Genomic DNA, 24,393 nt, shown 5'->3' on the forward strand with positions numbered 1-24,393 from the left:
TATTTTCAAATGTCTTCTTACTGTTGTTTTATTTCTTTACTTACCTACACACACACACACACACACACACACACACACACACACACACACACACACACACACACACACACACACACACCTTTTTTTCCGCACCATTGGTTAGAGCCTGTAAGTAAGCATTTCACTGTAAGGTCTACCTACACCTGTTGTATTCGGCGCACGTGACAAATAAACTTAGATTTGATTTGTTCCTGTACCCAAGAAAAGAAAGGTAACTGAACTAAATGACTATCGCACTGTAGCACTCATTTCTATCATCATGAAGTTCTTTGAGAGGCTAATTAAGGATCATATCACCTCTACCTTACCTGACACCCTAGACCCACTTCGATTTGCTTACTGCCCTAATAGATCCACAGACGATGCAATCGCCATCACACTGCACACTGCCCTATCTCATCTGGATGAGGAATACCCATGTAAGAATGCTGTTCATTGACTATAGCTCAGCATTCAACACCATAGTACCAATCAAGTTCATCATTAAGCTCAGGGCCCTGGGTCTGTGCAACTGGGTCCTGGACTTCACTGCCCACAGGTTGTGAAGGTAGGAAACAACACCTCCACTTCGCTGATCCTCAACACAGGGGCCCCACAAGGGTGCGTGCTCAGCCCCCTCCTGTACTCCCTGTTCACCCATGACTGCGTTGCCACGCATGCCTCCAACTCAATCATCAAATTTTCAGATGACACAACAGTAGTAGGCCTGATTAACAATAATGATGAGACAGCCTACAGGGAGGTGGTGAGGCCCTGGTAGAGTGGTGCCAGGAAAATAACCTCTCGCTAAACGTCAACAAATCAAAAGAGCTGTTCATGGACTTCAGGAAACAGTAGTGTGAGCACACCTCTATCCACATCGACGGGACCTCAGTGGAGAATATGGAAAACTTCAAGTTCCTCGGCGTACACATCACTGACGATCTGAAATGGTCCACCCACACAGACAGAGTAGTGAAGAAGGTTCAACTGCGCCTCTCCAATCTCAGGATGCTGAAGAAATTTGGCTTGGCCCCTAAAACCCTCAAACATTTACAGATGCACAATTGAGAGCATCATGTCGGGCTGAATCACCGCCTGGTACGGCAACTGCAGGGCTCCCCAGAGGGTGGTGCGGTCTGCCCAACGCATGGACACCTACAGCACCCGATGTCACAGGAATGCCAAAAAGATCATCAAGGACAACAACCACTCAAGCCACTGCCTGTTCACACCTCTATCATCCAGAACCTCTATCATCTATCATCCAGAACCTCTCTAGGTTTCTTCCTAGGTTTTGACCTTTCTAGGGAGTTTTTCCTAGCCACCGTGCTTCTACACCTGCATTGCTTGCTGTTTGGGGTTTTAGGCTGGGTTTCTGTACAGCACTTTGAGATATCAGCTGATGTAAGAAGGGCTATATAAATACATTTGATTCGATGATCAAATCTGGGACTGAGAGAGTGAAAGAAATATTCTATATTTAGGCCATCAGACTATTAAATAGCCATCACTAGCTGGCTTCCACCCGGTTACACAATGTTGCACATTTGAGGCAGCTGCCCTATATACATAGACTTGGAATCACTGGCCACTTTAATAATGGAACACTAGTCACTTTAATAATGTTAAAATAATGTTTACATACTACTTTACTCATTTCATTTGTGTATATACTGTGTTCTATTCTACTGTATTTTAATCAATGCCACTCCGACATTGCTCAATCTAATATTTATATATTTCTTAATTCCATTCTTTTACTTTTAGATTTGTGTGTATTGTTGTGAATCATTTTTAGATACTACTGCACTGTTGGAGCTAGGAACACAAGCATTTCGCTACACCCGCAAAAACATCTGCCAAATATGTGTATGTGACCAATGAAATTTGATTTGTAATTTTGGAGTGTCACATAACTCCACCAGTCCTATTTATGATGTAATTTACAAAGATTATACTGTGTGTGTGTGTGTGTGTGTGTGTGTGTGTGTGTGTGTGTGTGTGTGTATATATATATATAACATTTTTTATAATGTTTGTTTTTATCAATTACTAATATTTAAGTTTAACCATAATATTTATTGTGTTATTTGTTAATAATTAATATTTTTTTGCTCATAATTTTAAAAAAACAAGTCGTTAGGCGTAGGTAGGGCCATAAGCAAATAGGTAAACTGGGATATGACTAAAGAGTTAATCAGGGTGATTTTTCCACAAATAGACTTGTTGGCATCAACTAGAGGCCCTGCAAAGAAAGGGTTATTCTGCTGATGTGCCTGTTACACAACGCACATTTTTGTACAAAGATTCTGCCATCTAGAAGAGTTTCAATGCAGAATTATATATATACTGTATATATATATATATATATTTTGGCCTCTTGTGCCATAATATGACAAGGACTGCATGTATAGTACAGACACTTCTATAGTCCATGCTTTCTTTTATGGATATTGGCATTGTGTCTAATAGCCCGGAGGCAAAACAAGACTAGGAGAGAGGATTGTGAATATGTCAACAGCTACAGTATATTATCTCTGAAACGTATATAGCGCTAGAGGCAGCAAAATTAGCACTTGGCAACGTTGACGGTCTGGGGAGTCTTTGATTAGGACTGCCAGCGTTGCATCTCTCTAAAATGGTCATGATCTCATCGTTATCTGATCACACCTGTATCCACGGGTCAAGCCATTGGATGTCAGTCAGTTAGTTGAGGATCGCTAAACACAGCCCTTATTCATATTCAATATAATAGCCATGAAGTACTCAATCATTCTCATTAACAACTAAAACATGGTTATTATAAAGTGGCAGCGGCTTGTTTTGGCAGATGATAAAGTTGAATACATTTTCAAATGCATTTTCAACACATTTTATTAATTTAGCAGACACTCTTATCCAGAGTGACGGGTACAGTAGTGCAATCATTTTGAGATAGTTAGGTGGGACAACTACATATCTCACTCATAAGTACATTTTTCCTCAATAAAGTAGATATTAGCAAAGTCAGTACTAGTATGGGGGGTGGGGGGGAGTGAAGTGCAAGTGTTAGGTCACGAAAGGCAAAACAAATGTGTGGGTGCGGGGGTGCTGTGGGATTATCTAAGATACTCTTTGAAGAGGTAGGTTTTCAGATGTTTTCGGGAAGATGGGGCAGGGACTCTGCTGTCCTAGCTTCAGGGGGAAGCTGGTTCCACCATTCCACCAATTTTGACTGGGCTGAGCGGGAGCTTCCCTTCCGTAGGGGTGGGAGGAGCATGAGACCAGAGGTGGCAGAAAGGAGTACTAGAAAGCGTACTTTTTGTGTACACAATACGGTAAACATTCGGTTGTGGGCTTCAAAGCTCACACGCATATATACATATATTTTACTACAACTTTAGTGGAAAATGATGTCGCGACTTCATGTTGACAAGACATATTGATAAATAGCCGAATGTCAAAACAGTTTTAAAGTGTCCAAATCAATAACCAATATGCAGAAACAGTTTGTGATATATTGAAAACATAAACATAAAATGTACTGTCTACACATACATGTGCAACAATAGTAATCATATCACTTAAATTTTTTTAAACAAGCATCTTATAAACTGCACATGCACCAAAAACCCTGTAGTGTTGTTAAGTGGCAATAACTCATCGATTGGGGGGGTGGGGGGGGGGGGGTTGAAACTACCACCACTCAAATTAAAACACATGGTAACTGGATATAGGGGGGAGATGAGATTGCACGTCCTGTTAACATGAACACAGCTCAAAAACCACACAGAATCTGGGAATAATGTGTACATCACTGGTTAGAGGGCAATTTGTAGAAGACAGCTACCTACATTATGAAGTGTTGCATTTTGATACAAGTGGGTCGCCAACACGGTAAGTGTAACGCAACACTTTTTTTGGTAATCACTTCCATCGATATCACGCTGATATCAATAGAACAGGGGGCAAACATTTGGGGTGTAGAGATGTTTAAACAAACACTATTCAAAGGCCTCACTGAAGCTTGGAATAACCTATACATGGTTGGTTAGATGAACATTTGTACAAGGCTTCATCTATATTTTGGAATGGTGGATGTTGATATCGGAAGGCTGCCATCATGGAAAAGGGAACAAACAACTTTTTCTGTTAACTTCAACGAATCACAGTGAAAATGGTTGACTGCCATGTAAGTAATAGTTTGACTTTCAAATCAGTGTATTGGTGTGTGCCCAGCTACTTGAATAGAGAGCCCAATGCGAAATATCTGTTCGATTTGAGAAAGAAAATAATAGCTGCAGTCCTACGACCCCCCCCCCCCCCCCCCCCCAACGCGTATGACAAAACCAACTGTACCAAACCAAAGATGTTCATCTGTTTTAAGCAACTGATCTTGTGTCATCGTGTTAACTATAGGATGTGTAATTCCCCCTAATTCTATGTGGTCAAATACATTTACATTTAACATTTTAGTCATTTAGCAGATGCTCTTATCCAGAGTTCATACATTTTCAAACTTCTTTTCATACTGGTCAGCTTGTGTATTGTAGTAACACGTGTCCACATCATGGAAAGTAGCTAATATACACTACCGTTCAAAAGTTGGGGATCACTTAGAAATGTCCTTTTTTTGTCCTGCCTAGAAGGCCAGCATCCCGGAGTCGCCTCTTCACTGTTGACTTTGAGACTGGTGTTCTGCGGGTACTATTTAATGAAGCTGCCAGTTGATGACTTGTGAGGCGTCTGTTTCTCAAACTAGACACTCGAATGTCCTCTTGCTCAGTTGTGCACCGGGGCCTCCCACTCCTTTCTATTCTGGTTAGAGCCAGTTTGTGCTCTTCTGTGAAGGGAGTAGTACACCAAGTTGTACGAGATGTTCAGTTTCTTGGCAATTTCTAGCATGGAATAGCCTTCATTGCTCAGAACAAGAATAGACTGATGAGTTTTAGAAGAAAGTTAATTGTTTCTGGCCATTTTGAGCCTGTAATCGAACCCACAAAAGCTGATGCTCCAGATACTCAACTAGTCTAAAGAAGGCCAGTTTTATTGCTTCTTTAATCTGCTCAACAGTTTTCAGCTCTGCTAACATAACTGAAAAAGGGTTTTCTAATGATCAATTCGCTTTTTTTAAATGATAAACTTGGATTAGCTAACACAATGTGCCATTGGAACACAGGAGTGATGGTTGCTGATAATGGGCCTCTACGCCTATGTAGATATTCCATAAAAAATCTGCTGTTTCCAGCTACAATAGTCATTTACAACATTAACAATGTCTACACTGCATTTCTGATAAATTTGATGATATTTTAATGGACAAAAAATGTGCTTGTCTTTCAAAAACAAGGAGATTTCTAAGTAACCCCAAACTTTTGAACGGTAGTGTACGTTAATTATATATGGAAAAATAATTACATTTCTTAATTTAGGATGAAGCAAACTCAGATTTTCTTTCTTTCTACTTTCACATATTTTTCCAAAGCACAATTTTAACAAGGCATTCTAGACTAGAGCGTCCATAGGGTCTGTGCAGCCGGCTGAACGTTTGACGTCCGTAAGTTTATCTTTCCACAGATGTGTTTGTCAAATGCCCCGCGCTTTAGCCAGAGCAATTTACTGTGGTTGTAGTAGGTAGGTGGAAGTGACTGCAGTAGATAGGTGGTGTGAGCAGTGCAATTGTGGGGGGGCACAACCAATCATAAGGTTGCTCAGTAATGAGGATGTTGCCCCCCCCCCCCCCCCTCGCTGACACCTCCCCATTGCTTCCATCCCACATGTGACTTTTTCCCTCCGTTCCTCTTTGATCTGCCTTTTATTAGAGTTTACACATTTACAAATGTAAATACACATGCACAGTCGCCTGATAGGAGCACACTCAATTAAAGCACACGGAGATCTGAAAACCACAATGTCAGATTATGATCAGCGAGGTTTGAGAAGACATCAACTATTCATGTTGAAAACCCACATAAGAAGACTGACTGCGATGACTATGCTGTGAAACAAATTACGCCCTATTCCCCATTTAGTGCCCTATTTTAACCTGGACGTTGGTGAAAAGTAGTGCACTAATAGGGAATAGGGTGCCATTTGGAATGAAGCATGACGACTATAATGATGAATTGTTCCAAAAAGTCTGTTCTAACGAGCACATCCTACTCCCAACACAGTAGCAAGCATCCATTAGAAATCTAACAGCTCTCTCCACTTATTAGGAGATGTTTCACCACACAACTTCAGTTTTTTTTGTTAATATCTAGAAACCCAGAGGGTTAGCCAATAGCCAACTACTCCTGCTGTCTACTACTCCTCCTGAGTCATGGGCTGGCAGTTTCATTCTTTCAGTGAAATCAGTGGAATTAGAGCATGATAGCTAAGGAGATGGAGAAAACACCTGTCTCCGGATTACATCTTCAAACTAAGGGCAACCATGTCATCCGTGACAGAGAGGGAGAAGCGTCCAGCCATGTATACGGGTAAGATAGACTAGCTAGCTACATTTTCAGATATTACACGTTTCCAATATTTGCAGAAAGTAATTTTCATTTCAAGTGAAAGTGTACTGTTAGCTAGCTAGTTAATTTTAGCTGGCTCGCTAGCTAACGTCACGTGTATGATCTCTGTAGTAATATTATTCTTTTCTCAGAGCCATTTGCTTTGCTAGTTATAGTCTAATGTTAGCTAGCTAACATTGAACCTGGTTGGTTTGCTTCCTGCAGATTCATGCAGGGTAGTAACGTAATGAGTTGGGATTATGGTTCAGTAATATCTGACAAGTAATACATAACAATTTCACAACAATACACACAAATCTAAAGTCAATGGAATTAAGAATATATAAATATTTGGGCGAGCAATGTCAGAGCGGCATAGACTAAGATACAGTAGGATAAAATACATTATATACATATGAGATGAGTAATGCAAAATATGTTAACATTATTAAAGTTACTAGTGTTCCATTATTAAAGTGGCCAGTGATTTCAAGTCTATGTATTTAGGGCAGCAGCCTCTTATATGCTAGTGATGGCTATTTAACAGTCTGATGGCCTTGAGATAGAAGCTGTTTTTCAGTCTCTCGGTCCCAGCTTTGATGCACCTGTACTGACCTTGCCTTCTGGATGATAGTGGGGTGAACAGGCAGTGGCTCGGGTGGTTTTTGTCCTTGATTTATATTTTTCTCCTTCCTGTGACATCGGGTGCTGTAGGTGTCCTGGAGGTCAGGTAGTTTGACCCCAGTGATGCGTTGGGCAGACCCCACTACCCTCTGGAGAGCCCTGTGGTTGCAGGCGGTGCAGTTGCCATACCAGGTGGTGATACAGCCCGACAGGATGCTCTCAATTGTGCATCTGAAAAAGTGTGTGAGTTTTAGGTGCCAAGCTGATTTTCTTTCAGCCTCCTAAGGTTGAAAAGGCACTGCTGTACCTTCTTCACCACACTGTCTGTGTGGGTGGACCATTTCAGTTTGTCAGTGATGTGTATACCGAGGAACTTGAAGCTTTCCACCTTCTTGACTGTGGTCCTGTCGATATGGATAGGGGGGTGCTCCCTCTGCTGTTTCCTGAAGTCTACAACCAGCTCCTTCGTTTTGTTGACGTTGGGTGAGAGGTTATTTTCCTTGCACCACACTCCTAGGGCCCTCACCTCCTCCATGTAGGATGTCTCTTCATTGTTGGTAATCAGGCCTACTACTGTTGTGTCGTTTGCGAACTTGATGATTGAGTTGGAGGTGTGCGTGGCCACACAGTCATGGGGGAACATGTAGTACAGGAGGGGGCTGAGCACGCATCCTTGTGGGTGACGAACAGTATTCTTACATAGGTATTCCTCTTGTCCAGATGGGATAGGGCAGTGTGCAGTGCGATGGCGATTGCATTGTCTGTGGATCTGTTGTGGTAGCACTCTCTTCTGAGTGTGCTAGAGCGCAGAACAACTGACGAATTTACGAACGCTTAACACCCGTTGAATATGGCCGGTGTCAGTAAACGTTGGCAAAAAAACGTAAATTGCTGCCAGCAGCAGAGTTGCAGTCACAAATGCTCTGGATGACATAACAACAGCCTAACCAGCTCTGCTAGGGCGAGTAAAATGGTCAGAGTGAGCTGTTCTCTCATTTGTGTCTGGAAGTAGCTAGCCAGAGGTCATCCAGTTATCTTGGGTGCTTGACTGATGTTGTTAGGACAGAACGCTCGGATCAACCCTTATAGAGATGGGTGGGGATAAAGCTTTAGAGGGTGTGAATGATACTCAATGGGTGTAGTAGACAAAGAAGAGCTCTCCAGGAGGTACCAAAACATTCAAAGGTAATTTCCTTAAAAGTGAGGTTTCAAGTTTATCAACTTTCAAAGCAGAATTACTTTCCCTTTGTTCCTCAACTATAGTGTATAGCTCTGTGTCTCTACTTTTATCCAATGTTAAAAACACAATTTCAAATTTTGCTACATGAGACTGAATCGAGCCGGTTGGTCACATATGCAATACCCTTTCTGTCACCGCCTGATCTCTTTCACCTGTCCTTGTGATTGTCTCCACCCCCTCCAGTGTCGCTGATTTTCCCCAGTGTATTTATCCCTGTGTTTCCTGTCTCTCTGTGCCAGTTCATCTTGTTTGTTTCTAAGTCAACCAGCGTTTTTCCCGTTCTCCTGCTTTTTGCATTCTCCTTTTTCTAGTCCTCCCGGTTTTGACCCTTGCCTGTTTCTGGACTTTGTGCCCACCTGCCTGACCATTCTGCCTGCCTTGACCACAAGCCTGTCTGCCACTATGAAACCTCATGAACTCTGATCTGGTTTTGACTTTTTTGCCTGTCCATGACCATTCTCTTGCCTACCCCTTTGGATTAATAAACATTGTAAGACTCCAACCATCTGCCTCCTGTGTCTGCATTTGGGTCTCGCCTTGTGCCTTGATACATGCAGGTAATTAATATTGTGGAACTGGAAACAGACACCACCGGAGCATTCTAGAGTTCATGATTAAATCTCTCGAAAAACCCTAGCCTCAGAGAACATCTAGCCCCTATACCCCCTATGCACCTGTGTAGATCTGAGAAGACTACATACTGTAAGTGTAAGCAATATTGCACCAAAGAACATCCAAGATCACTGTCCTCAAATTCCCCATAACATCATCATAAACCAAGCCTCAGAAAAGCCTTAATTTGCACCTATCCCGGTATTCTACATCATACAATTTTTTCCCTTTTATGGCTCACAGCGGTATTTAAATCTAATTTCCATCAAAGCTGGGAGAAAATGACTTTTCAAGCTATTAGAGAACATACAGTGGGGTCTAGAATTATTGGATCCCTTGATAAAGATGAGCAAGAAAGACTGTAGAAAATACTGAGTCACATGGTCATATGACATGAAAATAGAGCTCTTTGGTCACGCACACCAGATTTGGGTTTGGCCTTCGAAAGAACAATATGCAGAAAATATCTAATTCCTACTGTAAAATATGGTAATAGTCCTCTGATGTTATGGGGATATTTTGCTTCCACTGGTCCCGGGGCCCTTGTTAAGGACAATGGCATCATGAACTTTACCAAGTACCTGGGCATTTTAGTCAAAAACCTGGTTGCCTCTGCCAGGAAGCTCAAACTTGGCTGCAAGTGAGTCTTCCAGCAAGAAAATAACCCCAGACACACATCAAAATCCAGAAATAAATGTTTAAATGACCACAAAATAAACATTTTTCAATGGCCATCTCAGTCTCCGGACCTGAATCCCATTGAAAACCTGTGGTTTGAATTGAAGAGGGCAGTCTACAAGCGCAGACGAAGGATATGAAGGATCTGGAAAGATTCTGTATGGAGGAATGGTCTAAGATCCCTCCCAATGTGTTCTCCAATCTCATAAAACGTTTTAGAAAAAGGTTTAGCGTCATTATCCTCGCAAGGGAAAGGTGCTAGAGTATTGAAAACAGGGATGTCAATAATTTTGACCCCTATCTTTATTATTATTATTACTTGTTCAACAAAATCCATTTCCTTTAGCAATTGTATTAATATAATAAAAAATAAAATAAGCATACAATATAACTTAGTATTTGCATTAATACTATATATATATTATATACAGTCTCTTGCTCATCTTTAAGAAGGCATTCCGGACCCCACTGTACAGACTAGCCTTGCATCTCAGCCTGCCCAGTTCTCTTCTGTTCCGCCCTAATGCTCTGGTGCTCAGCAATGACACCGCCATCAATCAAATTGCCTCAGGATCCGCTGATTAGGAAAAATATACTATCTCAGGAGTGCAATGCCGTTAATGGGGCTCAAATCAGACCATTATCCATTTCATTAGAACATATGGCTTGAACACTGTCGGTTTTAACATTAAAATATTGCTGGGGCAAACTCCATCAACAAAGCTTATATGCATCGAAACCAGTACACTACACTGACTACACATTGAATGCACTAATAACCAATCCCAGAAATGAGTTTTGAGCCACACACATAAACGTTATAACATTAGGGTTATGATCAGTTTATAGCTACTTCCCATATCTTTAGCTCTTATTGCATGGAAGACCGCGGTAGTCGAGGATACTTTTATAGAGTAAACTAGCTAATAATCGGTCTGCAATATTGTGACACAGCGTTTGTCTGGCTGCCTGTTACAAAGGGGCCCGGTTAACAATATGCTTAATCTATTGCACAGTTCCAGTTCCATTACATATATTTATAACTAAACCTTCTTCTACATGTGTTTCCATGAGTATTACAGTCTGCCATCAAACATCAACGATAAGACATGTAGCCTATAGGATATTATAGCTAGCCTACCTCAAAACAGATGTTCGCCACTGCTCCATTATGACAACAAATCAAATTTTATCGGTCGCATACACATATTTTGCAGATGTTATTGCAGGTACAGCGAAATGCTAGCTCCAAAAGTGCAGTAATACATAACAATATACGCATCCATATTACCAGTCAAAAGTTTGGACACACATACTTTTTATTTTTTATAATTTTCTACATTGTAAAATAATAGTAAAGACATCTAAACTATGGAATCATGTAGTAACCAAAAAAGTGTTAACCAAAAGTGTTAACCAGTGTTAACTATATTTCTTCAAAGAAGCCACCCTTTGCCTCGATGATAGGGGTGGTATACAGAAGATAGCCCTATTTGGTAAAAGACTAAGTACATATTATGGCAAGAAAAGCTCAATAAGCACAGAGAAAGGACAGCCCAACATTACTTTAAGACATGAAGGAAGGTCAATCCGGTAAATTTCAAGAACTTTTGAAAGTTTCTTCAAGTGCATGTGGACTGCCAAAAGAAAGGAAGACCCAGAGTTACCTCTGCTGCAGAGGATAAGTTCATTAGAGTTAACAGCCTCAGAAATTGTAGCCCAAATAAATGCTTCACAGAGTTCAAATAACAGACACATCTCAATATCAACTGTTCAGAGGAGACCGTGTGAATCAGGCGTTAATGGTCAAATTGGTGCAAAGAAACCACTACTAAAGGACACCAATAATAAGAAGAAACTTGCTTGGGCTAAGAAACACGAGCTATGGACATTAGACATGTGGAAATCAGTGCTTTCGTCTGATGAGTCCAAATTTGAGATTTTTGATTCCAACCGCCGTGTCTTTGTGAGACACAGAGTAGGTGAACGGATGATCTCTGATTGTGTGGTTCCCACCGTGAAGCATGGAGGAGGAGGTGTGATGGTGTGGGGGTGCTTTGCTGGTGTCACTGTCAGTGATTTATTTAGAATTCAAGGCACACTTAACTCTTGACACTAGGGGGGCGCCATTTCGACTTTGTAAAAATTCGTTCCCAAATTAAACTGCCTCGTACTCAATTCTTGCTCGTACAATTTGCATATTATTATTACTATTGGATAGAAAACACTCTCTAGTTTCTAAAACCGTTTGAATTATTTCTCTGAGTGAAACAGAACTCATTCTGCAGCACATTTCCTGTCAGGGAGTGAGATTTCAGAAATCGAGGTCCCTGTTCTGAGGTCAGTTTATAAGTCCCCATGTAAGCCATCGGGCTACATGCACTGCATACGCCTTCCTCTAGATGTCAGTAAGCGGGGAGAATTTGAATGGAGTGGATTGCGCAATCTGGGGCCCTATATAAGACCGTGGAACGGAAGTACCGTTCTTTTCAACGGGGCGCCTGGCGCAGCAGGGACATCACAGTGGCCTCCTGCAAAGCTTTCGTTTTAGCAGTTCTATATCTCCGGTCATGTTTTTATTCGTTATAGTTGTTAAAGACATCATAAGGTAGTTAATTTAAACCGACTTATAGCAGTTTATATCAGTTTATTGCGATTTTCCTGGATTTCTTTGTGATGCGCTTTCACGAGTTGGACACCTCTCCAGTGGGTGGCTATCGTTAGCTGCTATTTCCACATGAGAAGAGGACATCTTTCAACCAAAAGACGATTGTTCTGGAGAAAGGACACCTTGCCCAAGATTCTGATGGAAGCTCGGCAAATAGTAAGCAATCTTTATGTTGTTAATTCGTATTTATGTTGACAAATGTCAAATAATAATTCCGCCATGAATTTCGGTGCGGTCTCGCTTTAGCGCACGCTGTATGCTGAAGTAACGTTAATTTTAAAAATGTAACACAGCGATTGCATTAAGAACTAATTTGTCTTTCATTTGCTGTCCAACTTGTATTTTTTAGTCAAGTTTATGAATAGTTTTCGATTAGAATAGGTGCCTCTCCAAGATGGCGCCGGACAGATTGCTTGAAGTTTTGGCCACTAATCACATTGTATAACCACGATTTGTGCCGCTAAATATGCACATTTTCGAACAAACTCTATATGCATTGTGTAATATGATGTTATAGGACTGTCATCTGAAGAATTCTGAGAAGGTTAGTGAAAAAATTAATATATTTTGGTGGTTTATACGTTATCGCTATTTTTGGCTTGAATCAATGCTGTTGTGATGTTTGCTATTGTGGTAAGCTAATATAACGCTATATTGTGTTTTCGCTGTAAAACACTTAGAAAATCTGAAATATTGTCTGGATTCACAAGATCTGTGTCTTTCATTTGCTGTACGCTGTGTATTTTTCAGAAATGTTTTATGATGAGTAATTAGGTAATACACGATGGTCTCTGTAGTTATTCTAGTCGCTTTGGTGAGAGTTGTGATGGTGGCTGCAATGGTAAACTATGATTTATACCTGAAATATGCACATTTTTCTAACAAAACATATGCTATACAATAAATATGTTATCAGACTGTCATCTGATGAAGTTGTTTCTTGGTTAGTGGCTATTTATATCTTTATTTGGTCGAATTTGTGATAGCTACTGATGCAGTAAAAAAATGGTGGAGTAAGAAAAGTGTTGTCTTTTGCTAACGTGGTTAGCTAATAGATTTACATATTGTGTCTTCCCTGTAAAACATTTTAAAAATCAGAAATGATGGCTGGATTCACAAGATGTGTATCTTTCATTTGGTGTCTTGGACTTGTGATTTCATGAACATTTTATTATATGATATCCCTGTGGCTTTAGGCTAGGCTATGCTAGTCAGCTTTTTTGATGGGGGGGATCCCGGATCCGGGTTTGTGAGGCGTTAGAGGTTAACCAGCATGGCTACCACAGCATTCTACAGCAATACGCCATCCCATTGGGTTGGTGCTTAGTGGGACTATAATTTGTTTTTCAACAGGACAATGACCCAACACACCTCCAAGCTGTGTAAGGGCTATTTGACCAAGAAGGAGAGTGATGGAGTGCTGCATCAGATGGCCTGACCTCCACAATACACCTGACCTCAACCCAATTGAAATGGTTTTGGATGAGTTGGACCGCATAGTGAAGGAAAAGCAGCCAAAAAGTGCTCAACATTTGTGGGAACTCCTTCAAGACTAGTTAGTTGAGAGAATGCCAAGAGTGTAAGGACAGATGCTGGAGACGAGAATCAAGTCCAGGGAGTGAACATTTAATGAAACACGGACATGAAACAGGCGCTGGACAAGCCGGCTGAGGCGCGGGAGCCCGACGATCCCGCTGAGGCATGACGTGGGATCGTCATGCCGAGCCAACCAAGGCAAGAAACCCTCTCGAGCCAGCTAAGACGTGGAAGCCCAACGAGCCAGCTGAGGCACCCCCAGTTCCATCGGTGACGGCACCCGGACTCGTCACCAACAAAAAAATAATAATAATAATTCCCTGATGCTTCACATATTGGTGTCAGCATTCTGTAAGGACAGATGCTGGAGACGAGAAGCAAGTACAGAGAGTGAACATTTAATGAAACACGGACATGAAACAGAACACGGACAACGTCTGGACAGGGGAAACGTAAACGACAATAATACTGACACGGGAAACCAACGGAGGAACAGACAGATATACAGTAGATGGGTCAATCAACAAAATGAAGGAGTCCCGGTGAGTCCAATGAGTGCTGATGCGCGTAATGATGGTGATAGGTGTGCTTAATGAAGGGCAGCCTGGTGCCCTCGAGAACCAGAGAGGGAGAGCGGGAGCAGGCGTGACAAAGAGTTGTCATGAAGGCAAAGGGTAGCTACTTTGAAGAATCTAAAATATAAAATCTATTTGGATTTGTTTAACACTCTTTTGGTTACTACATGATTCCTTATGTGTTATTTCATAGTTTTGAAGTCGTCACTATTATTCTACAGTGTAGAAAATAGTAAAAATATAGAAAAACCCTTGAATGAGTAGGTGTGTCCAAACCTTTGACTGGTACTGTATATAATTGATTAGACTGTGAACGAGCACCACACGATGGATGCTTTCCATACTGTAAGTTTTTACAAGTTAGGTGGAATCTACTGGGAGATTGTAAAAGCTAATAAAACAAGTACACCACCGACTGCACAGATAATAACGGATGACTTAGTGAAGTGCATTCCCAGACTGGTGTTGTTCTACATGTGCTTCTCCCTTTATTTATATTTATTCAATTTTACATCCCACAGTGAAAGAGAAAGTATACCAATTTGTTTTTCTACGGGGTAATAAGAGGTTCTCATTCACTGAGGGGTATGAAGGCCACCAAATACACCAGAGTGGGAGATGCACACATATACAGTGAAAGAGCGAGAGGGAGAGCGACACAGGCACAAAGACACACACACAAAGAGGGAGAGAGATCGAAGAGATAGACACACACACATACTGTACATCAGACAAAATATGTTTTTCTCCATCATCCGCCCAGACTGTATCTAGATTGTAAGGCGTTGGCTTACCTTGGACGAGGATGTGCACTGACGTCGTCCTCGGTCTGCTGCTCGTCTGCACTGCGCAGATGTACGGGCCTTCATCTGTCATGTCCACGTCCTCAATCTTGATGGTGAACTCCTCCTGATTGAGTGTAACCAGGCTCACCCTGGGATCCACAGACCACTTATCCTCGCCGGCGTACAGTATACTCGACCGGTTGAGCCAGGCCGTGTGTGTGACGATGTCCCCCTGTGCGCACCTGTAGGACAAGAAAGAAGGAACATTGCCAAATCAAACACAAGGTGAAATACAAATGGAAAAGTAACGCATTGCTTTGCAGCAGGTGAGAGACCACAGCAGGCCCCATTTGCGATGTCACAGCTTTCCCTCTATGGCAACCTGTTCCAGTGATGAGAGTGAGGGTGTTGGGACAGTCTCTAGGGAGGCTGTTGTGTCATGAAGGAAAAATAAGTCAAAAGTTACATGCTTGTGTAGGCTCGATATCGAATGTCGATGGCGGTCATAGCAAATGACCACAGTGCTTGTGATGCCTCTGTGGACGGATTTCTCTAGGATATCTAAGAGAACCCGACCTTTGTTGCTTTAGAAATATGTACTGCATGTGGTGCATTCAAACATCTTCTGTGAGATACAGTACATGTCAATATCCTTTTCATCATAGTCATAGTCATAGTCATTAACCCATGTTCAGCTAACTTTTTGGAAGTGTTGGTCCAGGGCTATCCATGTCAAGTGTTTGACAAATCACTAATATCTGTCAATAGATTACTATATTGATTATGTTAACTATGCTAAATCATATGCAATTACAGTAGGAGCTAATGGAATTTTCATCATACTCTATTTGTGGAACGCCTGGATAACCTTAGGTTTACTGTTATATGATGACTTGACTTGGAGGTCACACAAGAAGACTTACAACGTGGGTAGTGTGTGTGTGTGTGTGTGTGTGTGTGTGTGTGTGTGTGTGTGTGTGTGTGTGTGTGTGTGTGTGTGTGTGTGTGTGTGTGTGTGTGTGTGTGTGTCTGTGTGTGTGTGTGTGTGTGTGTGTGTGTGTCTGTGTGTGTGTGCATGTGACGTGTGTGTGTGTGCATCTCTGGCCATGCAACTCCAATTAATGGAAAGCTGAGAACATCCTTAGGCACTTTACTGGAAGAGATCCAACAGAACACATTAACTTCTTTGGCTGATTGGCATATCTGGTCGGTCACCTTCCTTGTTCTTCATTCACGCCATTCCTCCGAAATGGGAAAAGCATAGTGCCGTTTATGATGAGGGAGGACAAAACATTTTATCACGAGCTTCGCCTTATTTCTATTACAGCATATTGGATGACTGTCATTCATATTCCATTCACCCAGTTCATTGTAACATTGATAGGTTTAGGCTACTACATGATACTCAAATCTTCCCTATACCCATCGTGAGATTGCTACAACCTAGCCTATGATGAAAGTTTACAACATAGGTGCACACAGGTCGAGATAAAATGTTGGTGACAGACAGTGACACATTAAATACCGCCTTGCACACTCTTGCCTGCATCTAGCTGATCTAGGGTGTAATCATTAGTCCAACAGTTTTTAAGAAACTATTTTAAACAGAATCGGCGGAATGAACACAGCCCTGATCACGCGTAAACACAGTTCACTTTCATAGCAGCCACGTTGTATTCCTTCTCTCACCTTTTCACTTCATTTGTGGACTTCAATGCATAACACATCAGCTGTATCTTAAAAAAGAGCAAACATTAAAGCAAGCAGCCTGGCTAGGCATACATTAGGCGAACGACTTATCAGGGGCTAGCCTCATGGCTAACGTCACCTAGCTAACATTAGCTGGATAGCTAGCTAGTGACATCAAAAGTGGATGAAGACGTGGACAGGTGAAATGTCTACACAGCTGGGATACATCGTCGTTTCTGGAGACATGTTATGCACATCAGTGCTACAGCATCAAGAGTAGGCCCATGGGTCACTAACTATATAAACATTTTGCTGGCTAGCTAGCTAGTTATAGTATACAGTGAATTAGAATACTATGGGCTCCCGAGTGGCGGAGCGGTCTAAGGCACTGCATCTCAGCGTTAGAGCTGTCACCCTGGTTTGATTCCAGGCTGTATCACAACTGGCCGTGATTGGTAGTCCTATAGGGTGGCGCACAATTGGCCCAGTGTCGTTAGGGTTTGGCCGGGGTAGGTCGTCATTGTAAATAAGAATTTGTTCTTAACTGAATTGCCTAGTTAAATAAAGGTGAAAAATATATATAATTAGGAAAGTATTCAGACCCCTTGACTTTTTCCACATTTTGTTACGTTTCAGCCTTATTCTAAAATTGATTCAATTGTTTATTTCCTTCTGTCTTAGCTGTGTGCTTAGGGTTATTGTCCTGTTGGAAGGTGAACCTTCACCACAGTCTGAGGTCCTGAGCACTCTGGTTTTTGTCAAGGATCTATCTGTACTTTGCTCCGTTCATCTTTCCCTCAGCCTGACTAGTCCCCCAGTCCCTGGCGCTGAAAAACATCTCCACAGCATGATGCTGCCACCACCATTCTTCACCGTAGGGTGCCAGGTTTCCTCCAGATGTGATGATTGGCATTCAGGCAAAAGAGTTCAATCTTGGTTTCATCAGACCAGAGAATCTTGTTTCTCATGGTCTGAGAGTCTTTTAGGTGTATTTTGACAGATTTCAAGCGGGCTGTCATATGCCTTTTTACTGAGGAGTTGCTTCCATCTGGCCACTCAAACATAAAGTCCTGATTGGTGGAGTGCTGCAGAGATGGTTGTCCTTCTGGAAGGTTCTCCCATCGCCACAGAGCTGCTTCTTGGTCACCTTCTTGACCTAGGCCTCTCTCCCTCGATTGCTCAGTTTGGCCAAGCGGCCAGCTCTAGGAAGAGTCTTGGTGGTTCCAAACTTCTTACACTTAAGAATGATGGAAGCCACTGTGTTCTTGGGGACCTTCAATGCTGCAGACATTTGTTGGTACCCTTCCCCAGATCTGTACCTCATCACAATCCTGTCTCGGAGCTCTACAGACAATTGGTTCAACCTCTGACATGCACTGTCAACTGTGGGACATTATATAGACAGGTGTGTGCCTTTTTCAAATCAAGTCCAATCCATTGAATTTACCACAGGTGAACTCCAATCAAGTTGTAGAAACATTTTAAGGGTGATCAGTGGAAGCATGATGGACCTGAGCTCAATTTTGAGTTTCATAGCAAAGGGTCTGAATACTTATGTAAATAAGGTATCTGTTTTTTGTTTTTTATACATTTGCTAAACAATCTAAAAACCTGCTTTCACTTTGTTATTATGGGTCATTGTGTGTTGATTAATTAGGGAACATTTTTATTTAATCAATTTTAGAATAAGGCTGTAATGTAACAAAATGTGGAAAAAGTAATTGGGTCTGAATACTTTCCGAATGCGCTATAGGTAACAGTACAGTGAAGTAAATCCATATGAAGTAGCTAAGTTTATATATAGCTCAGTAAGTAAATCACTGTTTTACCAGTAGTAGCTAATGCTACTACACCGCTGCCGATGACGTCAGCTCCCGCACCTCTCTGAGGGGTTGGGTTAAATGCGGAAGACACTATTCGGTTGAATGCATTTAGTTGTCCAACTGACTTGGTATCGCCTTTCCCGTTTATGTTACAAAACATGAAGCTGACTCCAAAACTGCAAGGTGTCTCTACAGTAAACCTAGCTGTCAAAGTTAACGTGTGCTTGCTGGCCAATGTGATACAAAATGTTGCAAAGTAATATCAAAACGTGCAAACTACAGTTCAGGACAAAACAGAATTATGTTTTAAAGCTGCAATATGTTACTTTTTGGGCGACCCAACCAAATTCACATAGAAATGTGATAGATCTGTAGGACTGTTCTATGTGCGCTATTTCTCTGCTTTTATTTTGTACACCAAATACAATATTTATGATTATGTAAAATCTATTTCACAGCGGTTTAGATGGTACAATGATGCTCTACACTATACTTGCTTGTTTGTCACAAACTGAAATTAGGCTAACCATTAGAATTTTAGCAACCAGGAAATGGAGGAGTGATTACTGCATAGAGCATCTTTAATTAGCTAGCTAGCTTGCTTTAAAAAAAGAGATTAGGTATATATGGCTAGTGAAATTTGTTATTTTGCACATTTGTGTTTAGCAGAGTAATATTATGTCCTATCCAACTGGCTCCAAATGTGAGAACTAATATTGTAGTTGCCTATAGGCCATTATCTCTTAGCCACTAAAGTGAAACCATGACATATTCAAGCGGAGAACGCAAATTCATAGAATTTAGGCTATACATTGATCCAAGGCAGACAGACAATGTGACTATTCACTAACTCCACCTTTGGGTTATTTTGTTGAGTCAAAAGAACACAATATTTAATCCTCACTGCATGCATTGTCTACAATCATTTGAGTAGCTTATTGTGAAGGTAGGCCTATTTCACTGTAAATAACATCCCAACTCACACATGCCCAGAAAACTGACAGAGGATTATCTCCCCAACAATGCAAGTCAGGTCACTGTCTATGATTGTCCAACGCTGCTAAAATCCCTACGCCACCTAGGTGAAGTAGAGTAGAGTCAGGACTACAACAAGGCTGGACAATCATGGGTGGCATGACCCAGGTGTTGATGTACACAGTGGGTAGGAACCTGACAGCACTGTCTTGACTGTATACAGACAGAGAGAATAGCTGCCTGATTCTCAGTTCTCTGGGCTAAACTAAAAACAGTGAAATGGTAATGTAGGACTGGATCCATGACAGACATAATGACAATTCAACAACCTACCTATCTGTTTCATGTGCCATACAGGACTGAGGACTCCCGGGCTATGGGATGCAGACCAAAGGCAGAGGCTGGCCAAGCAGCAATATTGTAATATTGACATAAAGTGAGGATGTGGATTAAATGGATCATAAAAAAATATAAATCACAGAATGGGTCCATGTTTTGTTCTGTTTATCATTCAATACCTGTTCTGATAATGTTAACATAACCAACTACAGTTACAAGCTGAGCAAACAATGGAAAATAAATCATTACAATGTACGGAAAGTCCACATGTTCATTATAGTCTACTCCTACGCTCAGGACCGATCACACATTGACTACTGAAGGTTCCCAATATTACAATATGTTTGACTTTTGGGGTCCTCATGAGCACTACTGAAATTAGAACCATGTCTGTGCTCTAACAAGCCACCACTTCCTCCTCTCTTGGCTATAACCTGTGTTGCGTTTGAGGTCCACCTAAAGCGAGACCGAGTCAAGACCAAGACCGGAGGGGGGACAAGGGGTCCGAGACCTAGTCAAGACTGAGACCAGAAAAATGCCAGTCCAATTCAAGACCATGATTGTAATTTTGTAAAATCACCACCATCATAAGAGTTCCAAATGTCAAGTATTTCTGTGTTTACATTTCAGAACAACATATGTATTCTTTAGACATTCAGAATAGTGAAAAAATGCATTCTGAGCGAAAATAGAGCCACTCTACAAATTATTAATAACTCAAACACAGTGGGAAACAATGGGCCTTCTACACCTTCAGAGAAGGGCTAAGCATTGATCAAATTATTATTATAATATAATAATTATATTTATATTTTCAATGATCTCATTTAATCTCTTTAGTTTTTGTTGGAAAGGGTTAACACTGAAGATAAATAAATATCCAATCAGGATTTTTTTTTGCGGGTGTCTGGGGGGATACATCTAGTTAGCTAAGTCAGCCATTGTCTAGGCCATCAGAAGCTAGATAAAGGCATCTGCTATTCAACTGTATTAGGGCAACATTTTGGAGTGACAGTGGAATCAACCAATCACATTTTGGCTTGATGGGTGGAACCGTTTTTACAAAAATGTATGGAAACATCTGCCTTCTTGAAGGCCAACAGGTCACAACGCAATAGCGAACAGTAGTTTTCCCACGGTCTAGCTAGCTTGCTTTTACTGTCGACTAGTTTGTAGCGGCTGCAGCAGGTCATATCAAAGCGGATGTTGTTGCTAATTTGTTAGCTTCTCCCTTTTCAAGAATAACTTTCAACAAGAAGTTAAGTTTCAAATGATCATCATCTGCTGAGTGGAGCTGTGCTTTTAATTGCAGCACGCTTGCTGTTGTTCAAATCAAATCCAATTTTATTTGTCACATGCGCCGAATACAACAGGTGTAGGTAGACCTTATCGTGAAATGCTTACTTACAAGCCCTTAACCAACAATGCAGTTCAAGAAATAGAGTTAAGAAAATATTTACTAAATAAACTACATTTTAAAAAATGTAATAAAAAGTATCACAATAAAATAACAATAGCAAGGCTATTTACAGGAGTTACCAGTACCGAGTCAATGTGCAGGGGTACAGGTTAGTAGAGGTAATTTGTATATGTAGGTGGGGTAAAGTGACTATGCATAGATAATAAACAGTGAGTCAATGTAAATAGTCCAGGTGGCCATTTGATTAATTGTTCAGCAGTATTATGGCTTGGGGATAGAAGCTGTTAAGGCGTTAAGGAGCCGTTTGGACCTAGACTTGGTGCTCCGGGAACCGCTTGCCGTGCGGTAGCAGAGAGAACAGTCTATGACTTGGGTGACTGGAGTCTTTGACAATTTTTTGGGCCTTCCTCTGACACCGCCTAGTATGTAGGTCCTGGATGGCAGGAAGCTTGGCCCCAGTGATGTACTGGGCCGTACGCACCATCCTCTGTAGCGCCTTACAGTCGGATGCCGAGCAGTTGCCATACCAGGTGGTGATACAACCGGTCAGGATGCTCTCGATGGTGCAGCTGTTAGCCATCTCTTTTTAAATAACATATGTGTGTGAAACGTTGTTGCATTTAAAGTGGAACTGACAGCATTTTAGCAACATGAAATCTGTTCATTTACACCCCCAGGAAGATTACGACATGTTTTAAAAATTTTCAGACAAGCAACCACTTGGATATGGTCATTTTCATGTTTTCATAAATTCTTAGAGTGTTTGGGAATTATGAATACAAAAGCATTTGTGAAAATTCTATAGAATATAGAGTGGGAAAGCCGCCGTGCAGTAAATTAAACCGAATATAGCCAATCAGAGCTACAGTAGGCCTTTATACAAACAAGCATACAAACATTTGCCACACAGGCCTGCCATCATTCACTTTGAACTGGAATGTGTGTTTACAGGCAGTTGCAACAGCGTGACTTTAGATCATTAGAACGCATTCGCCAAAAGCCACAAAATACACTTGAATGGATTCCTGCAAATATGTAAACACCAAGGGAGTCCTCTTACATTTGCGAACTTGACAGTCAAATTGATCAAACAACCATGAAAAGGTAGTCTCGCTCTCCCTCAGTTATGCACAGCTACAACAAGATCAACAACTAATGCTAGGCACAGCAAGATGAGCTTGGTCTCGTGTAGCTCAGTTGGTAGAGCATGGTGCTTGAAACACCAGAGTTGTGGGTTTGATTCCCACAGGGGACAAGTATGAAAAAAGTTTGAAAATGTATTCACTACACTACTATAAGTTGCTCTGGATAAGTGTCTGCTAAATGACTCAAAAGTAAATTAATAGAAATCTAACGAAGGAACATTAAATAAATCCTCTTCCACTTTTTTAGCTAGATGTCCGTCAAAATTGCACTGATAAAATATGGGGAATTGTAGCCTCCTAGTCCTTCTGCAGCTTCCATGCCAATGCATGCTCGTCCCAAGCTAACTGGCTACAGTTGGCTAGCTTGCTAGCTAGCTACTTCCAGTCACAAATGAGAGAACACCTCACTCTGACCATTTTACTCGCCGTAGCAGAGCTGGTTAGGCTGTTTACATGTTATCTAGAGCGTTCTTGACTAACTTACTTTTTTTTGCCTACGTTTACTGACACCGGTCATATTTAGCAGGTGTTGCACGTTCGTAAATTCAGCAGTTGTTCTGTGTTCTGGCACACTCAGACGAAAGTGCTCTGAAATCGGAGTAGTTAACCAGAGTGAATTTGCGAATGCAAGAGATATGCTAACTGGATAACAGTCGTTCAAGTTCTTTCAAGCTAACCAAATATTTTATTTTATCCCTAGCTCTGTATAGCCAAGAAAAAGTCAGCCACTCACCCTAGCTAACGTTAGGCTCTGTGTTTTTAGCTTGCTACATAAATATATACGCTTGCCTATTAGCCACGTTATGAATGACTTGTGATCATTGCCCTTGCTAGTTTGATTGTATTGACATTCCCTGCCTTACTTACATTCATCAGTTTTTGTACAGATTATTGAGTCATTGAAACTGAAACAATGCATCCCGAATGGAGGCAGCAAACAACATACCAGGCCAGCTGTGATTTACAACCTGATAGCAATATTTTTGGGACTACCAAGAAATGTATTGGTGAATTATATTAGTGATGCATTGAACTGCATCCATCTATTGCGCCAACAATGCTTTAGTGTACGTCATGGAACATTGAGTCAAATATAACCTATTTTTAAAACCTCTTAGAGTTGGTTTCGTAGCATAAATTGGGAATTTGATATGTTTGACTGATTGTCTGTTTGTTTCATATCTGCAAAGTAGTTCAACTCTGTCAGTTTCACATTAAACTTTAGGTCTCCGGTTACTTTGTGTGCTAAACATGAAATATTTTTTGCAATGGAAATTAATAGTTGTACATTTCGATTGGGAAATGCTTAATGGTTGTATTTTTATGATTGGGACCGACTGGCTTATTACGTCCGAGTTCATGGACTGTTTATTCTTTAACATCATGCTGTGTGTGACTGGTGTCTTTCTATTGGCCCTATGCAGGGGTGCCTGTAGAAGTGGGTATACTCTAATTTTGCCAAAAAGTTCTCAAATGGCCTGCCCAGTAAAGGAAAGGCATTGTCTGTGAAAAATCCTGTTTTCCTATAGATTTTTCTGATTTTCACTCTCAAAATCACATTTATTTTTTCATAGAAAAGGACAAAAATGTGATGGTTTAAGTCCACAACAATGCTTAAACCACATCAATCTGATTGGGTGGGCCTGTCAGGGCCTGGCTGCCCAGTGGGTGGACCTGTGTCCACCCAGGCCCATCCATGTCTACACCTCTACGGCAAGCAGGTAATGATGACAATTGCGCATCATAAATAGCAGTAGGTAGTCTAGTAGTTAGAGTGTCGGGCCAGT

General features: G+C 41.2%; 1 protein-coding gene across 2 annotated transcripts in view; it reads right to left on the bottom strand.

The window, feature by feature from the left end:
* The window catches only part of LOC120031305 (opioid-binding protein/cell adhesion molecule-like), a 229,195-nt gene that overhangs the window by 70,887 nt on the left and 133,915 nt on the right, over positions 1 to 24,393 (bottom strand). For both annotated transcript variants that reach the window (XM_038977014.1, XM_038977004.1), the window contains one exon: positions 15,225 to 15,457. In XM_038977014.1, the coding sequence (XP_038832942.1) occupies positions 15,225 to 15,457 (233 nt within the window). The remainder of the gene's footprint in view (positions 1 to 15,224; positions 15,458 to 24,393) is intronic.

This window comes from Salvelinus namaycush, chromosome 3, assembly GCF_016432855.1.
Source record: "Salvelinus namaycush isolate Seneca chromosome 3, SaNama_1.0, whole genome shotgun sequence".
NCBI classification, from domain to species: Eukaryota; Metazoa; Chordata; class Actinopteri; order Salmoniformes; family Salmonidae; genus Salvelinus; species Salvelinus namaycush.